This window comes from Pholis gunnellus (genome assembly GCF_910591455.1).
Source record: "Pholis gunnellus genome assembly, chromosome: 6".
NCBI classification, from domain to species: Eukaryota; Metazoa; Chordata; class Actinopteri; order Perciformes; family Pholidae; genus Pholis; species Pholis gunnellus.
The window spans coordinates 24,456,133-24,476,955 of NC_136532.1; the positions used below are offsets into that span (position 1 = coordinate 24,456,133).

The following is a 20,823-nucleotide window of genomic DNA, read 5'->3' on the forward strand; positions in this document are numbered from 1 at the left end:
GGGTAGATTAAACTAAAATAATGCATCATAATTTATTAGTTGATTCATATTTTGTATTATTAATGTGAATATGTAAAGTAACTAAAGCTGTCAGATGAATGTAGTAAGTCAAGTAGCATGAAATGGAAACACTCCAACACGTATACTAAAATACAATATTTTAGAAAGAGAACTTATTTCTTTCCACAACTAAAGGAGGTTTCCCACCCTGGTCTTCAAAGCACCACCAACTAAACAAACACTTTGAGTCTTTCTGCAGCTCAGCCATTTTCAAACAGGACTCTACATACGATCCAATGGCTGATTCCGCTGACTGTTCTCACCGCCAGATGATCGGCAGCTGATCGACTAAACCAGGCAGCATCTATTTTTTTTGTTTTTGTTTTCAACAGAGCAAAAGAAAGTGATTATAACCATTTATATTCTCTGTAGAGAGACAAGCTTTGTTGTCGCTGTTCCAGCAGTAATACATCTCACCTGTTCCTGCTATTAAGAGTTTAGTTACGAGATCTGGTCAGGTGAAATGTTGTACAAACAGATACAGGATGCTTGAAGAGTTTATGTCATTATCACCATTTATTAATCATTAATGTTTAATTTCAATACTCCGGTACTGAGTAACTAAATCTTAAATTACGGTGGCAGTGCGGTACATTTCGTAAAGCTCCAACTAGGTATTTATTGTTTAGACTGTCAAGAGATGTATTAATTTATTCATTTTTGAGGTTGAAGTTTAAGAAACATCCTGTCTTTCAGTCAGTATTGATGAGCCTCTTACATGCATATAGTGTTCCTGCGTTTGACGTCATAATTTCCGTCACTTTTCCTCTTGCTTCACTATGTAACTTTTGCAACTTTTGCACCTGATACACCCAGTAGTTTAAGCAGCTACTGCCTGGACTCTGTAGGAGTCTGTGAGATGCCTTATGTTCCCTTATAAATGTATTAAATTATGATTGTCATGCCTCTCTGAAAGTTAACGCATACTTTAATGCTGACTTGTATTCACTTGCAGTGCAGTGCACCAGCAGTTTTGGTTGCCTCAGTTGATGGTGCATCAGTTGTGACTTTTACGTAATTATCTGGTGTGGTAAGAGGACATGTCTGATAGATCGTGACGACATCACATCACATTGGAAAACTACAACAGCGCAAAGAGGAACAACGACACAGACTGAATTAAAAAAAAACTAAAGATTTAAATCAATCGTCTAAAAACACCTCTAAAAGTCCCAGAAAATCACCAAATTTGAATTTATTGCAGAGCTCTGAACTGTATTTATTAATATTAATAGAGTGCAGATAAGCAGATTTATCAGTATTGGCAAGTGTGTTAGCCAATAAGCAAAATGTCAAACGCTGTAGGCCTAAATATCTTGGTCACAATTCTTTAAACAACAAATTAATGTGGTGTTAAAAAAATTGGATTGAAATCAAATTGATACAAATCCAGGATTGTTCGGGCTATAATAGTTACTGCTCCAAAACTTTTACAATTTCAACCTAGCTAACAAACTGTTAGAGCTAGCTAAACTGGCTATAGTAACTACACAGCTAGCTAAACTAGCTAGGCAGCTAAGTCACTGCTAATGTCGATATGCTAATGCTAATTGCAACTACTGAAACCAAAGTTAGACTGCTTTACTAATGCTAACTGCTACTACCTAAACCATAGCAGTTAGTGTTAGTCATGTTAGATAAAAGTGACTTAACTAATGCTAACTGCTATTACCTAAACCATAGCACTTAGCATTAGTCATGTTAAGTCAAAGTAAAGGCTACTTAACGAATGCTAACTGCTACTACTGAAATCATAGCTGTTAGCGTTATTCATGTCAAATAAAATGTATTTGACTTACACCACCTACTGAAACATAACAGTTAGCATTAGTCAATACAAATTAAATGTACTTGACTAATGCTAACTGACACCAATTTTATGGTTATCAAGTTTATAATTTTAACTATTTAACTACAATTTTGTTTCTTCAAGACTACATTGTAGCACCATCTTGGAAAACATCACATAAAGACATAAAAACAGCTAAATAACGGTAAACTAGTTCAAATAACTGGATCAGCTAAACTCAAACTCAATCTCATGTATAAGCAGTAAAGTTATCGGTTCTCTGTTACGAACAGATTATCTATAAATGTACAGAATTGACTTTTAAAGTTAAAACATTGCCATTTGTAACAAACATAAATCAAATTATTGCCACTAATAACCAGTTGTAGCCTCTTCAAGCATCCTGAGTGTTGGAGACATCCAGCTTGCTTTGTGGCCTTTGCTTATTATTATGTATTTATTTACGATATATTTATCCTTAGGTACAGTTTGTGCTGCCGTTTCTATGCATCACTGTGACAGGCTTTGCCCACTGCCTTGACCAAACGAAATGAAACAAGAAGCTAACCCAATTTCTGGTGACAAGCCTTTTTTAAAGCATAGGAAATGTTTAATGTACTCGTCAAGTCCTTCCCTCGTAAAGCAAAGACGCATTCACATATCAGTCTCCACCTGGCCAACTGTTTTTCTGTTACAACAGTAGAAGTGCATGGCACCGTGGTGAACTTGTGCACTAGAAATCCTGTAAATGCTAGCGACATATATATATATATATATATATAAAAAAAGAGAAGCCATAGAACCTAACATAGCCATAATAGTAAGAAAAATATCTGTATTTTGTATTTAGCAAATCATATTCTGTGATACTAAAGCTCCTATGATGTCAGTGCAATAAAAGAAGAGGAAGAAGAGGAGAGGCATGGACGAAAGATGTTCATGTGCACCCAAGAAATCCCCAATATCTCCTTTGAGCTCGGTTATAATGCAATAAGGAGAGAGCTTGGGGAACTATTGGGCACTAGAATTAGGGGACTTTAAAGAGCAACTTAACACCAAATCCACTTTTAAGAGTTAGTAAATCATATGTACAGTCATTTTTATCGTACTATTAATTAATCTAGTGCCTGTATTTATTGTTCACTGCAGTTCTTTGTCTTTTTTTTCGAGATAATTCAGTAAATCTTTCATTTAGGTCGAAAGACATCTGTGACATTTCCTTGTACTCCACGTACAAGACTATGTCATGTCAACTCGGGTCAGTTTGGAAAGGACTGCCAAGGATGCGGGAAACGCAGGTTGGATTACATACCATCTCAGGCAGTCATGCAGGAGTCTTTGAGCTCTGGTTGTGCATGTATTTCTTGTTTGCAGTTGGAATTTGGAAAGAGATGAGAGATTGTGCCACAGAATGTAGGTTAGGTTGCGGTTACACATACTTCAAACACAAGCTTTTGGCCTCCAGTGTAAACAACTACACTAATTAAGACTAAGACAAAAAAAGCCTGTATGGAAGTGTTTACAGACGACAAATCTGAGCGCCAACGAGAACGAGCAACTTTGTTAATAACAAGCCAAGAGAAGCCATACTGTTTGCTTAAATGTTTAAACAACTCATCCTGAGCTCTCGCTCATTTTGTCATTTATTAAATTCCATTTAGAGGGAGAAATTATTTGTCAAGAGCATAGACTGTATAAGAAATGGACGTAGTCATCGTGACATCACCCATTGGTTTGGGGACTGATGTTATGAAACCTTGAGTTCGACGATTTTGCCGTCGCCATCTTGGATTACACATAAAGCATACTAAATCATCCCCTGCTTTATGGTCTGTATGACTCTAAATGGACCATCATTTACTAAATGAACATCATGCTGTATTGAAGAAGACTTGAAACTAGAGATTGAGACCATAAACTCATGTTTACAATGTTTACTGAGGTAATAAATCAAGAGAGAAGTAGAGTCATTTTCTCATAGACTTCTATACAACCAGAGGAGTCGCCCCCTGGTGGACATTAGAGAGAACGCAGCTTTAACACATGAAGCATCGGCTTCACTCGGCAGAACCGGAGGTTGCCGCCTGGTCCAGAGCTCTGATTTGGCTTTAAGTTGTAACAGGGTGTTAAGTTGCTCTCTAAACAAATAGGAAGATGTCCTGAAACTGAAAGGTTAAAAAAGGAACACAGTACGTTCTGCTAAAGTGTCCCTGAGCAAGACACTGAACCCCTCCACCTGCTTTGGTGAAGGCTTTATGAATAAGATATAAGCAGCCGGCGTTGATTTAGCTGCTGTAGCACTTTAAGTTTATGCTGCTGAATATTACCTGTTACTTATGTGTCAGTACTGTATTTATATATATGGATGTCTGTATGTGAAGCATCCTGACGAGGAATGTCAGTCTGTACAGAAGATCTCATGCATATCATCAGTGTTTTAATGTACTCTCGTTGTCAATAAATACAAACAGAACAAACACAGAAAACCAAAACAAATTGTAAAATAATTGTTGTGAAGATTATCTCAAAATGTAATTATTAAAAAAAGAATGTTAACAGTAAAAAATAATAAATAAACCAAAGGCACAAGACATCAAGGCCATTGGTGTTGTATTGTGGAGGTCACCGCTCTCATGAGGGAACAGAGACATTTACAGAAACAGAAAGTGGTGACCACACCTGAGAGAAAAAGCCGGAGTAGTTTTTGCTTCTTTCCTTCAACAAAACTGCCTGAAAATACAGTTCTTTTTTTAACAAAATGTGTGATTGTAGACTTAAATATCACCTCATAACTGTTCGGTCTTGTGTACAAAAGCCAGTGATGTTCAAGACTTCAGTCAGAAAAGAGTCTCTAGTTATTACAAATTAATAAGCAAAGAAAAGCCTCCAAACTGCTCTTGGTCCAGAGAGTTTAAAGGTACAGATCAGATTGTTTGAAGTGTGCAGGTATGAGGTACTCATCCGTGTTCAGTGTATTACGTTCGGATTCCCCAAAAGCAAACAAACTAACAGATGGAGGCAGCGGTAAACCAGCAACTACAAAATAAGTACCTCATACAACCTCCACTTCAAAAATACAAACTATCCTTTAAGTGAATATTCAGGAACTATCTGGAAACACTGAAGGACAGAAAATCACCAGTGGTGGAAGAAGTTCTCGGATCATTTACTGAAATAAAAGTAGTGTAGAAATACTCTGTTTCAGGTAAAAATCTTACTTCTAGGTATATTCAGAGCATTAATATAGCATCAATTATTAAGCATGAAAAATACATGCTGACCCTCACTTTTTCAACTTAAAAAAAGACTCCTGATTTGGGGATAGCTCTAAGCCAAAGTCATTAGGATTCATCCTCTGAGGAACATGAACGTCTGCAGTCCATCCGATAGATGTTTCCGTCTGGATCAAAGTGGTGGAACGACTCAAAAAAACAGGCCGACACTGTAAAAATGTGTTTGTACTCAAAAGCCAGCAAAGCAAGGTATCGTGTTTTGTTATCAAAAATCGGGTTCAAAAGTGTTACAAAATTTGCTGTAATTAGTTTAAAGTCGGTGTCAACTTGTGCAGGTAGTTTTTGGTCCACTTCAGTTGTAAACTGTTACTCAAAAGGAAACATAAAACAATTAAATCTCAGCTATTGAGGTTAAAAAGTGATTTGCTTTCCCTGAAAGTGTTCGTCCTGTTGGAGGTTCAGACAGAATTGGGCGTGTTTCTGTCGTACGTCTGCTCCCACACCACCGTCCTGCAGGCGCAGAAGAAATCCCACAGGTTGCAGACGACCCCGCGGTCAAACGGGTTCTGCTCGTCGCCGCAGTTCTTCAGGTAGGAGATCCGGTGGCGTGACATGAACTCCCAGGTGGTGCAGTTGACGGAGACCAGGTAGAGGTGGCAGCCCAGCAGCAGCACCACCACCAGGGAGAAGACGCCGACGACGGCCAGCGCCGCCAGCAGGAACCCGTTCGCTCTGAACCACGGCTCCCATGAGACGCTGGGGGAGATGCCAGACCTGGAAGATAGTGTTAAGATAAATATCAAGATTATTTTTATCTTAAATAATAATCTGAACAATGCCAATGCTCAATGCAAAGTGTCCCAGATTATACTAATACTTTCTCTTCTGTGGATTTAACACACATTTATTCATTATCATTTAAATTAGTCTGCCAATCCTCGCAACTACTATTCATTCTGAGCACTTACTGTAATAATACAAATATTCTTAATATTGCAAAAAAGAAGAAGAAGCGACCATTGCACATTTCTGACAGGAAATCATTTGATTGGTTGTGTTAAACATGAGCGAGCGAAGCCGAGAGAGACGGTCCTTCAGGACAAGATAACATTAATATCTGAAGATGCATAAAAAAAGAAAAGCAAGAGAACAAAAAAGCAAACTTCTTGAAGACAAAGTGCACATTAGCAAGTTACCCGTAGTTAGCTGGTTAGCATAGCTAACCTTCAAATGAGCTGCACTAGACCCACTTATAATAACGGTAAAGTCCTGCGGCTGGCTATTTCCAAATTCTGCTGCACTTTGGTCAACTTGTGTTGCTTTTTAACATTTAACATTGGTACAAAGGCAGAAAGAGACGGATTTGTCGGTTGCTGCTTGTAAAACAAACTATAAAAACCTGCTGCATCGACATCTAAAAGGAGGATCGCTTGAACTTTGAAATCGTACTTGAGCAACTCATCAAAGCGTCTGTTTACTAAATGTAAACATACATTAATCAATTAAACTAACGTGTTTCCTAATTCGGCCTGATGTTGCACAGATAAACCTCCAGAACAGAGTGCTCTGTCGCCATGTGATCATTTCTCACTGAGTCACAGTTAGGCCTGCCGTCCACCAGATAAGGACATTTATCTTAAAGACGTACAGAGCGATGTGGAGCGCCCACAGCAGAGCGAGCAGCTGCACCAGCAGGTAGACGATGAACCAGCGGTGGTTCCTCTCTCCCACGCAGTTCTCGATCCAGGGGCAGTGGTGGTCGAAGCGACGGACGCAGCGCTTACACGTCTGACAGTGCTTCGCTCTCATTGGCTGCTGCTCAGGAAAAAAAGGGGGGAAAGAGAGAAAGAGAGGTGCTACAAGTTAAACCCCTCTTTAGAGTGGAGCAGCGGATACAATGGATACAAGCAATGTGTCAAAATACTGACTGAACTCAATGTTCCACCATATTGAACATGTTGTCGGACAGAAATGTTGCCAAAAGCTGCATTATTTCGACAAAATCAAATGAATAAAACCCCAATATAACTACAAACACATTAAGAGAATATAACACGTGTGTGTAAAACGAGATAAAGAAGATCTGTGGTCGAGCTCGACAAGATGGAAATGACACAGAAAGCGTGTACGAACACGTGACTATGCAGACGTGTCAACGACAAACTGGATTTCAGATTTCAGTTCACAGAGTTTGAGTTCACCTGCAGCAGGCAGTATCCACAGCGCCGCAGCCGAGGGGTTGAAGACTGAGGAATCATCGACTCCATTTCCTCATTTGAACCCTGAACGCAACACAGACGGATGCGGGTCACACGAGAACACACGCATACCAACACTGGGACCTTTACATAGACGACTATACACTCATTGTACTACACGTTTGAGTGTGTTTACTACAAATCTAGTTTCTATAGTACAGTGTATGTTTCTAAATTAGCTCCTCCCCACTAGGAAGCTAAGAACGGTAAGAAAATCAACTTCCACAGACTTTAAAATGTGTGATAGAGACAAGATGTTCCATCTTTGTCAAAGTTGCATTATTATCACATCGTCATGTCGCTGAAAGCACAAAGAGTTGTTTTTTTGTCGATGGAAAGCTCCAGCGTTTGAGGCCTGGGATTCATCTGCTGAACAGTAACGACTGCAGTGCAATAAACAGAAATACACATTTACTTTTCACGGCGTGATGTGTCTGCTGCGGTTTATGTGATGTGGGTTTTGTTTCAGTTCATCTCACCTTCACAGTGTCAGTGAGAACGAAGCCAGGGTCCATTAAGGACACGGCAAAGTACAAGAGCACCGACAGCATGACCAGCAGGAAGAACACAACCGGCAGCAGCAGCTCTCCTCGCTCCTCACACTTACGCAAATCTACGCACACAGACGCACACACACACGAAAAAACAGTTAGTAATGTCTTCTGTGGCCTGAGAATAACCCAGATAGCTTCTAATAAAAGATGTTATTACACTATGGAAAATGTAAAATCAAGTGTTTTACTAGAGTTCATTTCATGGATCTTCTACTTTACTACATTTCAGACAGAAATATTGTACTTTATACTGCACAGCATTTATCTGACAGCTTTGGTGCTGCACACAACACACATAAAGCCTCGAAATATGATGCTTTTGGTATAAATCAAGCTACCCGACAGATAAAACAACTACTTAGCTAGTAGTTGAAGTCAAATGTATGAATGTAGCTTCACAAATGTAAATATTTTTCATTTAATTTGAAGTATTCACAGTAAATCCATTTTAAATAATTGAGTATTGTTGCTTTTAGTACTTTAAGTATATTTTCCTGATTATACTTACATACTTTTACATGTTGTAACATTATAAACATTTTAAAAGCAGGACTTTTACTCGTACAAGAGTATATTTACAGTGTAGTATTAGCACTTCTAAATAAGAAAAGACTACTTTCTCCACTATGGGATATAAATATATAGATATATATATATCTATATATATATATATAGATACTTTATTAATTAAATGTGTGAACTACAGCAGTAATTATGGTACAGGTAAGCAATCAAAGTAACAGAGTAAATAATTACAAATATTGAGTGTAAAAATGCACAATATATACAATAAAAATAAGGGTAAAAAATATTAAATATAAAAAATAAAATGCAAAATATATACAGTAAAATAGAATAATATTAAATTCACTAACTAAAGAGTAAATATATAGATTTTGACTGAACTTACCGGTGTTGTGCAGGAACAGTATGAGCGTTATGACCCACGTGAGCAGGGTGTGTGAGGCCCGAACCAGAAACCCGGTCCGGAACATGTTCTGGACCATTTTAAACGCCTTCTGTTAGCACCGCTGCGAACTAGCTAGCCTCGTTAGCAACAACACCCCATAGCGGTTTTACGACATTAAATCAAATAATATGAAAATTACAAATACATCTTAACTATGTTGGTTAATCACATATGTATTTTATAAAGTTATCATGTACCTAATAACAGTAATAAATGCGTATTTTATAAATGTTTTCTCTGGTTCTTTATCATCCATCCTGAAGTCGGCTCTTCCTTGTTTTGGTACGGAAGCCTGCAAAGGCAAAAATAGGCGAATTGAAGCCTGGGCGGAAGAAAAGTCAAACGAGTAATATTAAATTAATCCTGGATGTTGTATAACGACCATTATGCAGGATTAAAGCTGACAATATAAAAAATAAATAAATAAAACATGTTTAGAAATCCAGGTTCGTTTGATGATTAACACGTTAGTATCTTAAAGTAATTTAAGTTATAAAAAGTACATTTACCTCTGAGAAGTAGAGTAGATGTATAAAGTAGCATAAAATGGAAATACTTGAGTACAAGTACTTTAAATGTGTAATCAAGTAAATGTTCTTAGTTACTTTCCACCACTGACGTCAATGTTATATAACACCACTTTACTACTTAGTGTATAATCCACTGTTTACATATAATCTCCACAATGAAAGAATGTTCGTAGTCACAATATAATTTAAATGTACTGAAATATAAAGAGACCTCTGTCAGTAACGACTAAAGCAGTTTAACAAGTAGACATTTTTTAATTGGAAGAGGTATTGGTCTCCATATAATCACTTGCTTTAAGCAAAGACTGGAAGGGTTTATTGTAGTTAATTTAATTTGTATTTATCAAACTCTTATTCCATGTATCCAGTAGTGTTGTGAATTAACCTGTGGTATAGTAAATCTAACTCCAAAATACTTCTCATCACTGTGTGTATAATATATATATATATATATATTTTTTTATGAGTTTAAAAGACCATAAACATCTCTACAGACCAAGACTTTGTGATAAAGTGTTTTGTACAGAATCACAGCCGTTTAATCTAAAAGGAAGACAGAGACGCAGCATTACAAGAAGTTGCATTTATTTTGCATCAAAATGGTCCGTTAAAACAAGACTAAAACTCATTCTTCACAAAAGACTGAGATCTTAATACCTGGATCGATCTGACATCCACGTGGAACCGTTCAGCATTAATTAAAGTGCATTTAAAGTCGCCCATCTTTTCAAAGTATAAATGTTGTGAAAGGAAAATTGTGTGCTCTTCTGTGAGGTGGACAAACATTTGCCCATAAACCTGAGGTGAACATTAAGACATTTAAACATCTACACACAACAGATATAATCTGAAACTTGAAATGTCTCTCCAACAGAGCCACAGGGACGTACAAGTACAAACTCACAACTTCTTTTAGTGTTTCATAGCCACGTGTTAATAAGGCTGTTATCTGGTGTTCTTTCCCCCCCAACCTGAAGACAACAATAACTGCATTTCTTTCAATCAAAGCACACATTTGGCTCTTCAGACGGGAAACATTCAGCGTTGAACCTCTTCTCTAAAAATAATAAATACAGGACGGAAGGAAATAAATACTCAGACAATCATCCCGTCGTCCATTCATTCGTTCAAGTCGAAGAGAAATCAAACTCTCGTGTGCAAAAGTCCTCTCGTATTAGGAACAATCATTTCTTCTTGTAGGCAGAACTATTTTTAATAAAACTTCTTCAGTAGTAATGCTTTATCTGCCGCGTAAAGAAAAGTATGAACGAGTTGTTTTTCGTGGAGTTGTGCAACACGATTGCTGCTGATGCATCTTAAAAAAAGAAAAAAAAAAAAAGAAAAAAAAACCTCACTTTAATGTCGAACCAACGTGACACAAAAACAAAAACAGAACGTTTGCTCAGGCACCAAAACTCAAAACGACGAGAAGAGCAAAAACACCTTTGGTCCTCGAGTTACATAAATCTCTCACCTCTCTCACGTTTGTTGTTTCGTCTCTCGACAACTTCTTTTAAAACGCAAACATAAATAGCAGCAGTCACACGGCCCAACAGCCTGAGCTCACAGAGTTCATATCCTCCACCTTTCAGTGTCCTTTCTCGTGTTTCATCAGCTGACATTCACAGAATGAGATCGCTCCACGGACCCCCCCCCCTAGAGGGGGCCTCCTAACGGGCCCTGGGATTCCCTAGCATGAGCCCTGGGAGAGCGGGGGGGTTGGGAATTGAAGACAATGACAGTCTGCTTGAGTTTCAGCGCGATTTGACTCCCAGATGTGTCTTCAGGCGCTCGTACACCACGTAGCTGATGCTCACGGCCGGGATGACTTTGAGGAAGTTGGGGCCCAGGCCCCTGTAGAGCCCCGTCGGGCCCTCGGTCTGCAGGATCTGCCTGAAGAGACCCGACATCGTCACCTGCTGGCTGCCCTCGATCGCAGCTGTAAAGATTAAAAATACAAAAAGGTTAAACTTAGTGTGAGAAATATTACTGTGAAGATTATGAGCTCCCTCGTTTCTCCTGACTTAAATTAGAGGAACAATTCATTAATTGACAGAAAATCTATTATTTTGATATGTTTCAGTCATTTGTCAAGCAATCTTTTAGGGTTTTGAACTGTTGGCTGACATCCCAAAATGTCAGCGTCACAATGGATTGTAGGGTTTTGTGATTGTACATTTTCTGGCAAACAACCGCTCGCTTGAATCTATATATAACCTGGCAGATTAACCTCCCCGACTACTTGTTCATTGCAATGTCTTTGTTAAATATAATCATGCGTCTTCTGGTATGAACGTCCCTCCCTTTACCACAGAAACATAAAAACAGGCGTGGCCCTTTAACTCTACTTCATGTAGTATCATCGGAGTGTATGAACAGCTAAGACATTAAAAGCATTATATCACAGTGCAGTATATTTAGGCTCACCTTGTGCTTGCATGCGGGTGCGGACCAGAGCCAGAGGGTAACTGGCGAGCTGACCACAGGTGCTGGACACGGTGCCGCAGGCCAGCAGGACCACCACGCCCGGGTCAGTGCCGCTGATGGCGTACTGCTGCAGGTAGTTGTTCTTCAGCGTCTGAGGAAGGACAACAACAAGATGAGAATACTCAGTACTATTAAAGCTAACGAATGTAAAGTAGAAACCCACTGAGGTGAACTGTGTGTGTCATAGTGCTCACCTCGTACACTGCCAGGTCGATGCCTGCGTAGGGGATGATGCCCAACATGTTGGGGACGTAGCCTTTATAAAACGCTCCAAGTCCTTCTCTCCTGAATATCTGCTTGGCACAGTCTGAGATACCGGAGAACTGACCGGTCGTCCTCAGAGCGAGGCGGGTTTTCAGGACCTGGAGGACAGAAAAAGAAAAAAAAAACTCTTAATTCTTGAGAACTCTCATTTAAACAGGTTTCCTGATGCCTTTTATGTTGTAAAAGCAGAGGTAGTTAAGCTGATAATCACCTCCATGGGGTAGATGGTGCTCTGGGCGATCACTCCAGCCAGCGATCCAGCTACAAATCTCTCCATGACGCCCAGAGTCCCCCGTTCACTGCCGATTAATTGCTTAATCTGGAGAAAAGAAAATGCATTAATACACAAAAAGTTTTTTTTAAAAAAGCACCATGAACTCTACATTTGAGTTACAGAAACACGTCGCTGGTCATACCTGCTCGTAGGCCATGAACTTGAGGGCCGACTCGGGGGCGATTTTGATGATGTTCACTCCGTTTCCTCGCCACAGCGACCTCATACCGCCTTCCTTGATCATCTGCATCATCCCCGTCATGATGCACATGTTGTTGGTTCTGGTTCCGTACACCTGGAGGAGGAACGAGTCGTCTATTAGATACGACCATTCAACTTTTGACTTGTTTTACTGGCTGGTGAGATGATGAAGATGGTAGTTGAAATCGGGCTCAAGATTTGATCCTTGAACTCCCAAAGAACTAGGCCAACTGGGTTAGTTTAATTAAATAACCAAAGTTTACATTTCCTTATCGATCGTGGCTCAAAGTTGACATTCCACATAGCGGCTGACGCACGTCGGGGACGTCGACACAGATCCTGGATCTGCTCAGTTAGACCTTCGTCCCACTGAGGACGGTCGAGGGTGTGACGACCCGATGCCTGAGGTCATTGGTCGACGGAGTGGCCTGTTTTAGACTGTTAATCAGCACCCGGACTCTGCACACCCACCCCGCACACCCACCACGTACGCACTCTGTTAAACATTAACGTATTTATGGTCCTTTGGTAACTCTGGCGCAACTGCTTTCAAGTTTCTCCTCAATTGTGCCACCCGCAGATATGAAAGAAGCTTAATTGATCCCTCAATGATGCAACATTTGATTTGTAGTGTTTAAATCTCTTGAGTCGACTTTTAGGATTTGGTCCGTTGCAGCACGATGTACGTTACGGCTAGACAGCTGACAACTGGGTCAAATCCCCCACAAGCTGATAATTCTCTACTGTAAGATAAGAGTTTCCACAAGTTCCCTCACACGCTGTCCAGTTCCTAAACTCCCCCCCAAGGCCTGGAAACTCAAGCCAGACTTTCCCCAGACTTCAGTGCAAGTTTTGAGACGTTTAAACTGATTTTGGTCGTCTTACCTGCATCATGACTTTGAGACGGTCCAGTGGAGCGGTGCAGGTCCTGGAAACGACTCCGGCTCCTCCACCCGCGACCAGGTGCCTCCACCACATCCCGGTCTGCTTCTCCTCCACTGTGAAGTCATCAGGCACCATCAGGTTCTCACCCACATCGAATATCTGACAAGAGCAGCGAGAGAAACATGAATTATTGGGTCAAGAGCACATCATGAGAAACGCACAATAAACTTATGGTGGAAGAAGAACTTTCCTGTCCAGAGACACACTAGAGGAGGTCGACGTCATGTGGACAACTTCTATAAGATGTTTTAGTAGAACTTCTTGTTTTTATTCATTTCAAAGCTCCCATTCCTAACCAAACACCCAGCTGACCAGTGCAACATCTTCACAGGCGGCACTAAAAGCTTCTGCACATTGTTGGCAGCACATGTAATGGTCAGACCACATGACTGTCACTGAGCACCGGGATTTGTTTTCACACAAACCGCAGGTGGGTGGAGGTCAAGATTCAACGGACTTCAGTGGACACAGTGTACTGCTTTGAAATCTGAGTCGCTGACGTTAAAAGAGGCGCCAAAGGCAAGAGAAGACAGAACGATCGAGGTCAAGAGCAGAATGCAGACATGGATACGTCTAAAGCTGCAGCTCTGGTCCCCTTTAACCAGAGTCTCAACTATAGTTTACGGACAGATATTCATAATGAGGTCACTGAATGACAATCTGTCGATTTAATAGGTTTCAGCTTGTTTTAACGCTCACTCAGGTCATTATAGTTTTGACTCTTCACCATAACATCATTTGATTAAACCTCTTTATTCTTATAATCAGGGGGCATCTGGTAGGGACACTGAACCTGTGGTTGCACAGCTCATTAAACATTTGATTTCAGCTACTGTTTCATCAGTATTTTGGCTGCATTCTGCTCGGCCTCCAGCTCTATTCTTAGCTCGTCGAGAGTCTCCTCGAGTGCTGCTGGACAGCCGTGAAATAAAACATCCGAGATCACGCCGTCGTCCTGCAGGAGCGCATGCTCCATCACTTCAGTCCGTCCACCTGCGCCGACTGCTCTCTTTACATAACAGCTAGACAAATCCCTCCAACGTAATCCTCCCGGAATGCTACCAATTCCTCTCATAGCTTAATAGGGGCTCAATTGCTGACGCACGACTTGTGCTGATGGAACCTTTTAGGGAATTTGCTCTTCGGTCGACCTGTTTCTTCACCCACCCCCCCGCCACACAAGAAGGTGCAACACCCTCTGTACTTTGATTAGATCCCGCCTGAGTGATACCATTATCCGATGCCCTGATACGATAACAATAGCTGGACTTTTCCAGTTCTTTCCACATTAGTTTTGTCACAAGAAGTTACACTAATGATCCAGAGCACCATTGTTCCAGCTCAGCCGTCTCTACATCTGTATTTTTGGTGCAGAGCGCTGAACTCACCGTGGAGTGCTTCCAGTAGAGGATGATCTCGGGAATGTTCTCGGTCTTCTCCTCCATGGGGTAGTTGCTCCAGTCGCTACTGCTGATCGTTATCATTCCATTCTTATCCATGCTTTAAAAAAAAAAAGAGAAACAAACTAGAGTGAGATATTGAGCTCCTCAACGCGACAACAGAGTCTGCGGTGGATGAAATGAATGAATTTACCTCTGAAGGGCTTTCTCCGCATGCTGCGTGGAAATATGCACACCGAGGTCCTGAAGAGACTGCATGAACTCTTTAGGATCAACGTGGCCTTAAAAAGAAACAAAGACAGGTTGTAAGAAAACATAGTCTCTCTCACACTGTAGGTGAAGTACTGACAAAGAGAAAGATGAAACTGACTCATCAGGTGCTCATACCTGCATTCCTCTTGTTGAGGCTTTTCACCACAAGCTTCAGGTCCTTCTCATAGTCTTGCAGATAGTGAACAAACTGTTCAAAGTCCAGCTGCGCGTCAGAGTTTTTTTCTTCTCTTTTTAGGGTTTTCTGCAAGAAAAAACAAACACACCGGAAATTAGACACGGTGCTTTAATATAAGACAATAGAGGGGATGGAGTAAGAGTTTGAATAATGAGGGTGGTGATGCATCTTTGACATCGTTTCAGAGAGAAACCACAGCAGCAGATTACCTCTAGCAGAGGTATGCAGATGAGTCAACTGTGCTGATAGATATATCATTTGTCAGTTTGTGGAACAGGTACATTAAGTTCTGAAATGTGCTTCATGTCCGACGGACATTCCTGAATACGACTAGAGGTTTTAAAGGTGGACCGGCTTGTGTTTCACGGCTTCACCAGACAGCATTATGACCCACGTAATGAGCTGAAACGCTCTTGGCCTTCTTGAATGACGTCCATTTCTCCAGAACATGGGAGGGGAGGAGGTAATTAGCAACACCCTCATCTTTGACCTCCACTGCAGGATGACCTGCCAACTGTTTTTAATCCAGTCTAAACTCAAACTTCCCGAGCTAAAAAAAAAAAAGAGGACACCAGCAGTCCAGAGCTGAAACCCGATCCAGCGGCCCACAGAGCAGGCATATGACTGCCACAAGTCTGCAGGACATTCTGCTCTCCCTGAAACAACCTGCACAAGTGCAGAAATGTGACATTTTAATTGATTGCTATTCCTGCACAAAGTGACACTGTAAGTCCTGGTTTGTGTGACTGTTGAGAAGAGAGAAAGACACACATGGCAGTTGACCTTGCTGGAGTAGTCACAAAGTAATGAATGTTTACTTAATATTCCTGTATTGCATCAGTTAGTGAACACAAATGTGAAGCCCGACCCGGCTCAGTGCAAGAACTGAAACTCCTGACGGGTCAAAGATAGATAGAGTCCAATTGTTTTGCAGCTGGAACAGGAGTCACAACCAAGTGCAATATTGCATCAGTCAGTTCACCGGTTAAAAAAAAGAAAAAAAAAAGAAAAGAAAAAAAAAAAAACTTTATAAATCCCAAGAGGTGAACAGTAAACGCTAAAGCAGAAGAAGGAAGCCTGTTTTTGCTTTTTTTAAACATTACAATACTTACTAAACATAATTTCACAAATATGCAGAATAGCATTGTAACACATGAACACTTTCAGTCACTTCACAAATGTATAAAATATTTTTTTTTGCATTTTATGCTATTTTATTTAATTCAAGAAATTGCCAACTATGAGATAAAGATTACATTTTAAGGAGACTGATTCTCGTGGCAGCAGATAGTGACATCAGCTACTGTTAAATTCACTGGAATAGCATAGCATAGCATAAATTCCTTTTTAGGGTGGATTTTTCCCGGAATGAATGAGACTGTAGCTCGCGCCCAGTTCAGCGAATTCCGTTAAAATTTTAAAAAAAAGTTACATCGGAAAGACATAAATTACCTTTTTAAGAAACGTAGGGTTGATATTGTATCGCATAATAGAAATAGGAAAGTTAAAAAAAAAAAAAAAAAAAAAAGTTCTCGTGGCGACTTTTTCTGGAAGCCGGTGAGCTATTCAGCGGCCTAGTCGTAAAGGCGTTTCACCACTAGCTACATGCTAATCCTTCCGGCGCCCAGAAAGAAAGGACAAAGTAATATGATTTAAAGAAGTAGGTGACTAGTAATGCTAAACAGACGGTGTGTTAACACATTAAGTGAATACATTGTCTCACCTTTCGCCATCGTTGGTAGGCTGAGAACTCTTGAGACGGCAGGAACACGCTGAGTTGGTTAAAGAGAGACTTCAGCTCAGACGGAAGCCCGTTAGACTCAAAGTATTCCACTTCAACCGGGTCTACGTTGGCCACGGGGACGTAAAGGCACAGGCCGAGCATGTTTGGCTAATTTAAAAAGAAACTACAATAAATAAATAGCACACACCGCGACGGTGATGCTTCTTCCACGGGGGTGATACTGAAATGCCGGTACTGGGGAAAAACGCCGGCTTCTAAAGAATGTCAAGAAGGTTCACGCCCCTTCCCGGAATAGCGCGCTCGCTTTGCATCATTGGCTGTCATTGCCAGCAGCGTTACGTCATTTTACTACTGACCAATCGCCGAGGCCGCCCATTGATGGGCTCGGCTAGGTCCCGCCCATACCAGTCTATTTTCTAGTTCAAACTGGAGCAGCGGCGGTACGAGGGCTGTGTGGCGGTTCAATTGCACAATTGCTTGTTCTCCAAATATTTATATATACCCAAATGAAAATATAAAAATATGTATATATATCCAAATAAAAATATAAAAATATAACAATATAACAATATAGAAACATAAATATAACATTGTTATAATATTATTATAACTTTATTCCATCCAGTCCAAGTTTATGATCTCCAATTACAGTAATAAAAAATGTAACATTGTTATGATTCTATCATGAATGTATTCCATTGTTACTCCTACGACCACAGCAGCTGAAATAATAACAACTATGATATTTATGATGATTCTGTCATAAAACAACCTACAAATAACACAAAACCAAGAATATGAAAAATTAAATAAACATTAAATCAACTTCTAAACTGAACTCATTAAAGTGCTTGAGTCAGGATGGAGCACATTGATTCACGTATCTATGTGTATAACAGGCTGTTGGCTGCACGTCTCCTGCTGTTTATTTAAGAGAACAGTTGGAACCAGTTTGAGGAGCAGAGATTTGTAGTTGAGTCACTATTGATCAGCCTCCACAAGACAAGACCACAACGTGGTGTAATGATGAAGAGACTGCTTTAGTTTAGTTCATAAGTTCACTAAACAATGTGGAATTCATTATATTGTTCATCCACCAATTGACTCACAGCAAAGCAGGACATTTGGTGATCCAGGAGGAATAAAACTCTCAGAGAAGATGAGACATTTTGAGGAAATCAACATTTATTTGTGGTCTTTGCATGAATAATGATGTTTTCTACCTTCAATAGCAACATGGTCATCTTTATGTGCCAGTATTAACTATTTACATCAGCTTTATTATTGTCCCAGAGGACATTTTATTTGCATTCTTTTATCGTTTATATCAAAGTGTTTCGGTTTCATCTACTTACTTTTATCAGACTTTTTTCCTTCTTCATGCACCTCGTGAGTGAAGTTGTGCCTCAAACTCTGCTTCTAAAGTTTATTTGCAGCCAGATATCAAACAATATAAACACCTACATGACAAACAACATGAATCATCTTTATGCTGGTTTAAGTTCAGCTTTCATCGTCACACACATTCACTCCTCGATAAAACACAACACAGATATGTTTCAGTTAGAGAGAAGGACATTTTGACCAAAGCGAGTGATTTTAGATCAACCCGTCTCTCCGTTTGTTCTCTGTGGTTTAGTCTCACTTCACCACCTTGTGCACGTCCTGTTTGAGTGTAAGTCTTGTTCTGGAACAGTCCTGTTCAGGCTGTAGTTCAGCTCTGTTGTGTAATCAGGCTGAAAACCCACCTCTTCAAGAAGTGCTACCCTGAGCCTTCCTCTCAGCACTTATTGTATTCGTGTTAGCTCGTTGCACTTATTGTATTCCTTTGTTTCTGTACGTTTGCTCTGGTTCATGCTCTTAGATGCTTGTTTAAGGAGATGCACTTATGACTTCTGGTGACTAGTAGTTCTCTTGAATACCGATGTTGAATACACTTATTGTAAGTCGCTTTGGATAAAAGCGTCTGCTAAATGACTGTAATGTAATGTAATGTAATGTAATGTAATCTCATGGGGCCCCTGCTGAGCAGACGCTGGATCGAAGCCGGTTCCTCTAAAATAAACTCAGGACGAGCAGCAAGAGCCAAAGAAGGTGCTGAAGGAACGCCAAGAGCTGACCCCTCGAGGCTGTCAGCTGATCCTGTCACACACACACACACGTGCACACACACTCACACACACACACACACACACACACACACACACACACACACACACACACACACACACACACACACACACACTCACACACACACACTCACACACATTCACTCACTCTCACACACACACACACTCACACACACACACTCACTCTCACACACACACACACACACACACACACTCACACACACACACTCACTCTCACACACACACACACACACACACACACACATGATGAACTATACTTGATTAAAACATAATAATACGATATTCTTTGAAAGGAGCCATTCTGCACAGATTTTGATACAAGTACACTGAGCTGATAATACTTGATCTATACACATATGTATTTTGTGAATATTTATCTTGTATTTTGTGAATATTTATCATATATTTTGTGAATATTTATGATGTAAAACACATTGGACTGTGACTTCCTCTTTATGTCTGTGGAGGACACAATAAATAAAATAAATGAATAATAATAACTTGTAATGGAGTTATTTTAGCTTCTGGTATTTCTACTTTTATTATTTGCCCCTGAAGTCCAGTGAGGTAGAATTAAAGACGAATACTTCTAAAACGTGTACTTAAGTGAAATACTTGAGTGAAAGTATTGGATTCTTTTCTCCTTCTGGTCTCTTGTGTGTTTATTTTCTGTCGTTCAAAGCTCCAGAAACGTTGACATTGATTTCAGCAGCTTTGCGGACGCAGCAGTTGACGAACACAAAGGTTTGAAAGTCCAGCGCTCAGAATGAAAACATGTTGCTGAAGCTGCTGTTGTCGAGTCGTGTGCGTCACTGAAGCTGAACCATCAACCTGCTGCCGTTGAGCAGCACTTTAACCCGCAGCACCAGACAAACAGTCTTCATGCTCGGGCGTCATCAGTGACCTGTTGCGGTGCCTCTCAGGGGAAAACAGCGGCAGTCTCTCAGGTGTGTTTATGGTTGTTGTTGGGACGCACAGTGAACGGGACGTCTCTGATCACCAATCACAGCGTTTACAACCTCAGAACAAAGAAAGAGACGGCCTGTTGTTGTGAAACACAAAGGACACAACGGACACCATGCACACCACAATATATATATATATATAATACCATGTGTGTTGCTTTTAAAGGACTTGTTTTGGACTGTAATACTTATTGGTACCAACCATAATGTGTCCATATCAGAGTATTAACAACAATACTCACTAATATCTGGTCACATCTTCTGATTTGATCAGTTTATGATACTTGAGTACTTCTTATTTTTCTAAACATATTAACGTACATCAGTCATAGTCAGCTGTGATTTCAAAGAAAAATACAGTAAAATAATAATAAAAATCCACCGTAATAAACTAAATACTTATGCTTATAATGTTCAAATTATTAAAATGTCCTTTTGTATTTTTTCTCTGTACTTTTACCGTCTTGTAATAAAACAGAATAGAATAAATCTTTATTGTTATTGTGATTAGAACAATAAAAATCTGTTAAATAGCATTAAATAAATAAAGA

General features: G+C 40.0%; 2 protein-coding genes across 2 annotated transcripts; both read right to left on the minus strand.

Moving 5' to 3' along the window:
* Positions 1-4,251: 4,251 nt before the first annotated feature.
* On the minus strand, positions 4,252-9,126 carry LOC306697966 (palmitoyltransferase ZDHHC12-B-like). The gene is made up of 5 exons (XM_079162080.1): positions 8,805-9,126; positions 7,820-7,953; positions 7,284-7,364; positions 6,731-6,897; positions 4,252-5,856 (listed from the first exon to the last, which is right to left on the minus strand). Exons 1-5 carry the CDS (start codon positions 8,899-8,901, stop codon positions 5,541-5,543), a joined length of 795 nt encoding a protein of 264 aa, XP_079018206.1. The 5' UTR covers positions 8,902-9,126; the 3' UTR covers positions 4,252-5,540.
* An 846-nt stretch (positions 9,127-9,972) lies between these two features.
* slc25a25a (solute carrier family 25 member 25a) lies at positions 9,973-17,366 on the minus strand. The gene is made up of 10 exons (XM_079161921.1): positions 17,137-17,366; positions 15,353-15,479; positions 15,159-15,246; positions 14,954-15,065; positions 13,506-13,664; positions 12,562-12,714; positions 12,357-12,464; positions 12,076-12,243; positions 11,822-11,972; positions 9,973-11,333 (listed from the first exon to the last, which is right to left on the minus strand). Exons 1-10 carry the CDS (start codon positions 17,296-17,298, stop codon positions 11,149-11,151), a joined length of 1,413 nt encoding a protein of 470 aa, XP_079018047.1. The 5' UTR covers positions 17,299-17,366; the 3' UTR covers positions 9,973-11,148.
* Positions 17,367-20,823: the final 3,457 nt, after the last annotated feature.

Excerpts from the sequence above, each read along its gene's own strand:
- LOC306697966 (XM_079162080.1), bottom strand. The coding sequence starts at position 8,901 with ATGGTCCAGAACATGTTCCGGACCGGGTTTCTGGTTCGGGCCTCACAC. Across the intron at positions 7,365-7,819 it reads TTCTCACTGACACTGTGAAG|GGTTCAAATGAGGAAATGGA; the intron begins GTGAGATGAACT and ends TGTTGCGTTCAG. Across the intron at positions 5,857-6,730 it reads TGGGCGCTCCACATCGCTCT|GTCTGGCATCTCCCCCAGCG; the intron begins GTACGTCTTTAA and ends ACTATCTTCCAG.
- slc25a25a (XM_079161921.1), bottom strand. The coding sequence starts at position 17,298 with ATGCTCGGCCTGTGCCTTTACGTCCCCGTGGCCAACGTAGACCCGGTT. Across the intron at positions 12,465-12,561 it reads AGTTCATGGCCTACGAGCAG|ATTAAGCAATTAATCGGCAG; the intron begins GTATGACCAGCG and ends TCTTTTCTCCAG. Across the intron at positions 11,334-11,821 it reads CACCCGCATGCAAGCACAAG|CTGCGATCGAGGGCAGCCAG; the intron begins GTGAGCCTAAAT and ends TAATCTTTACAG.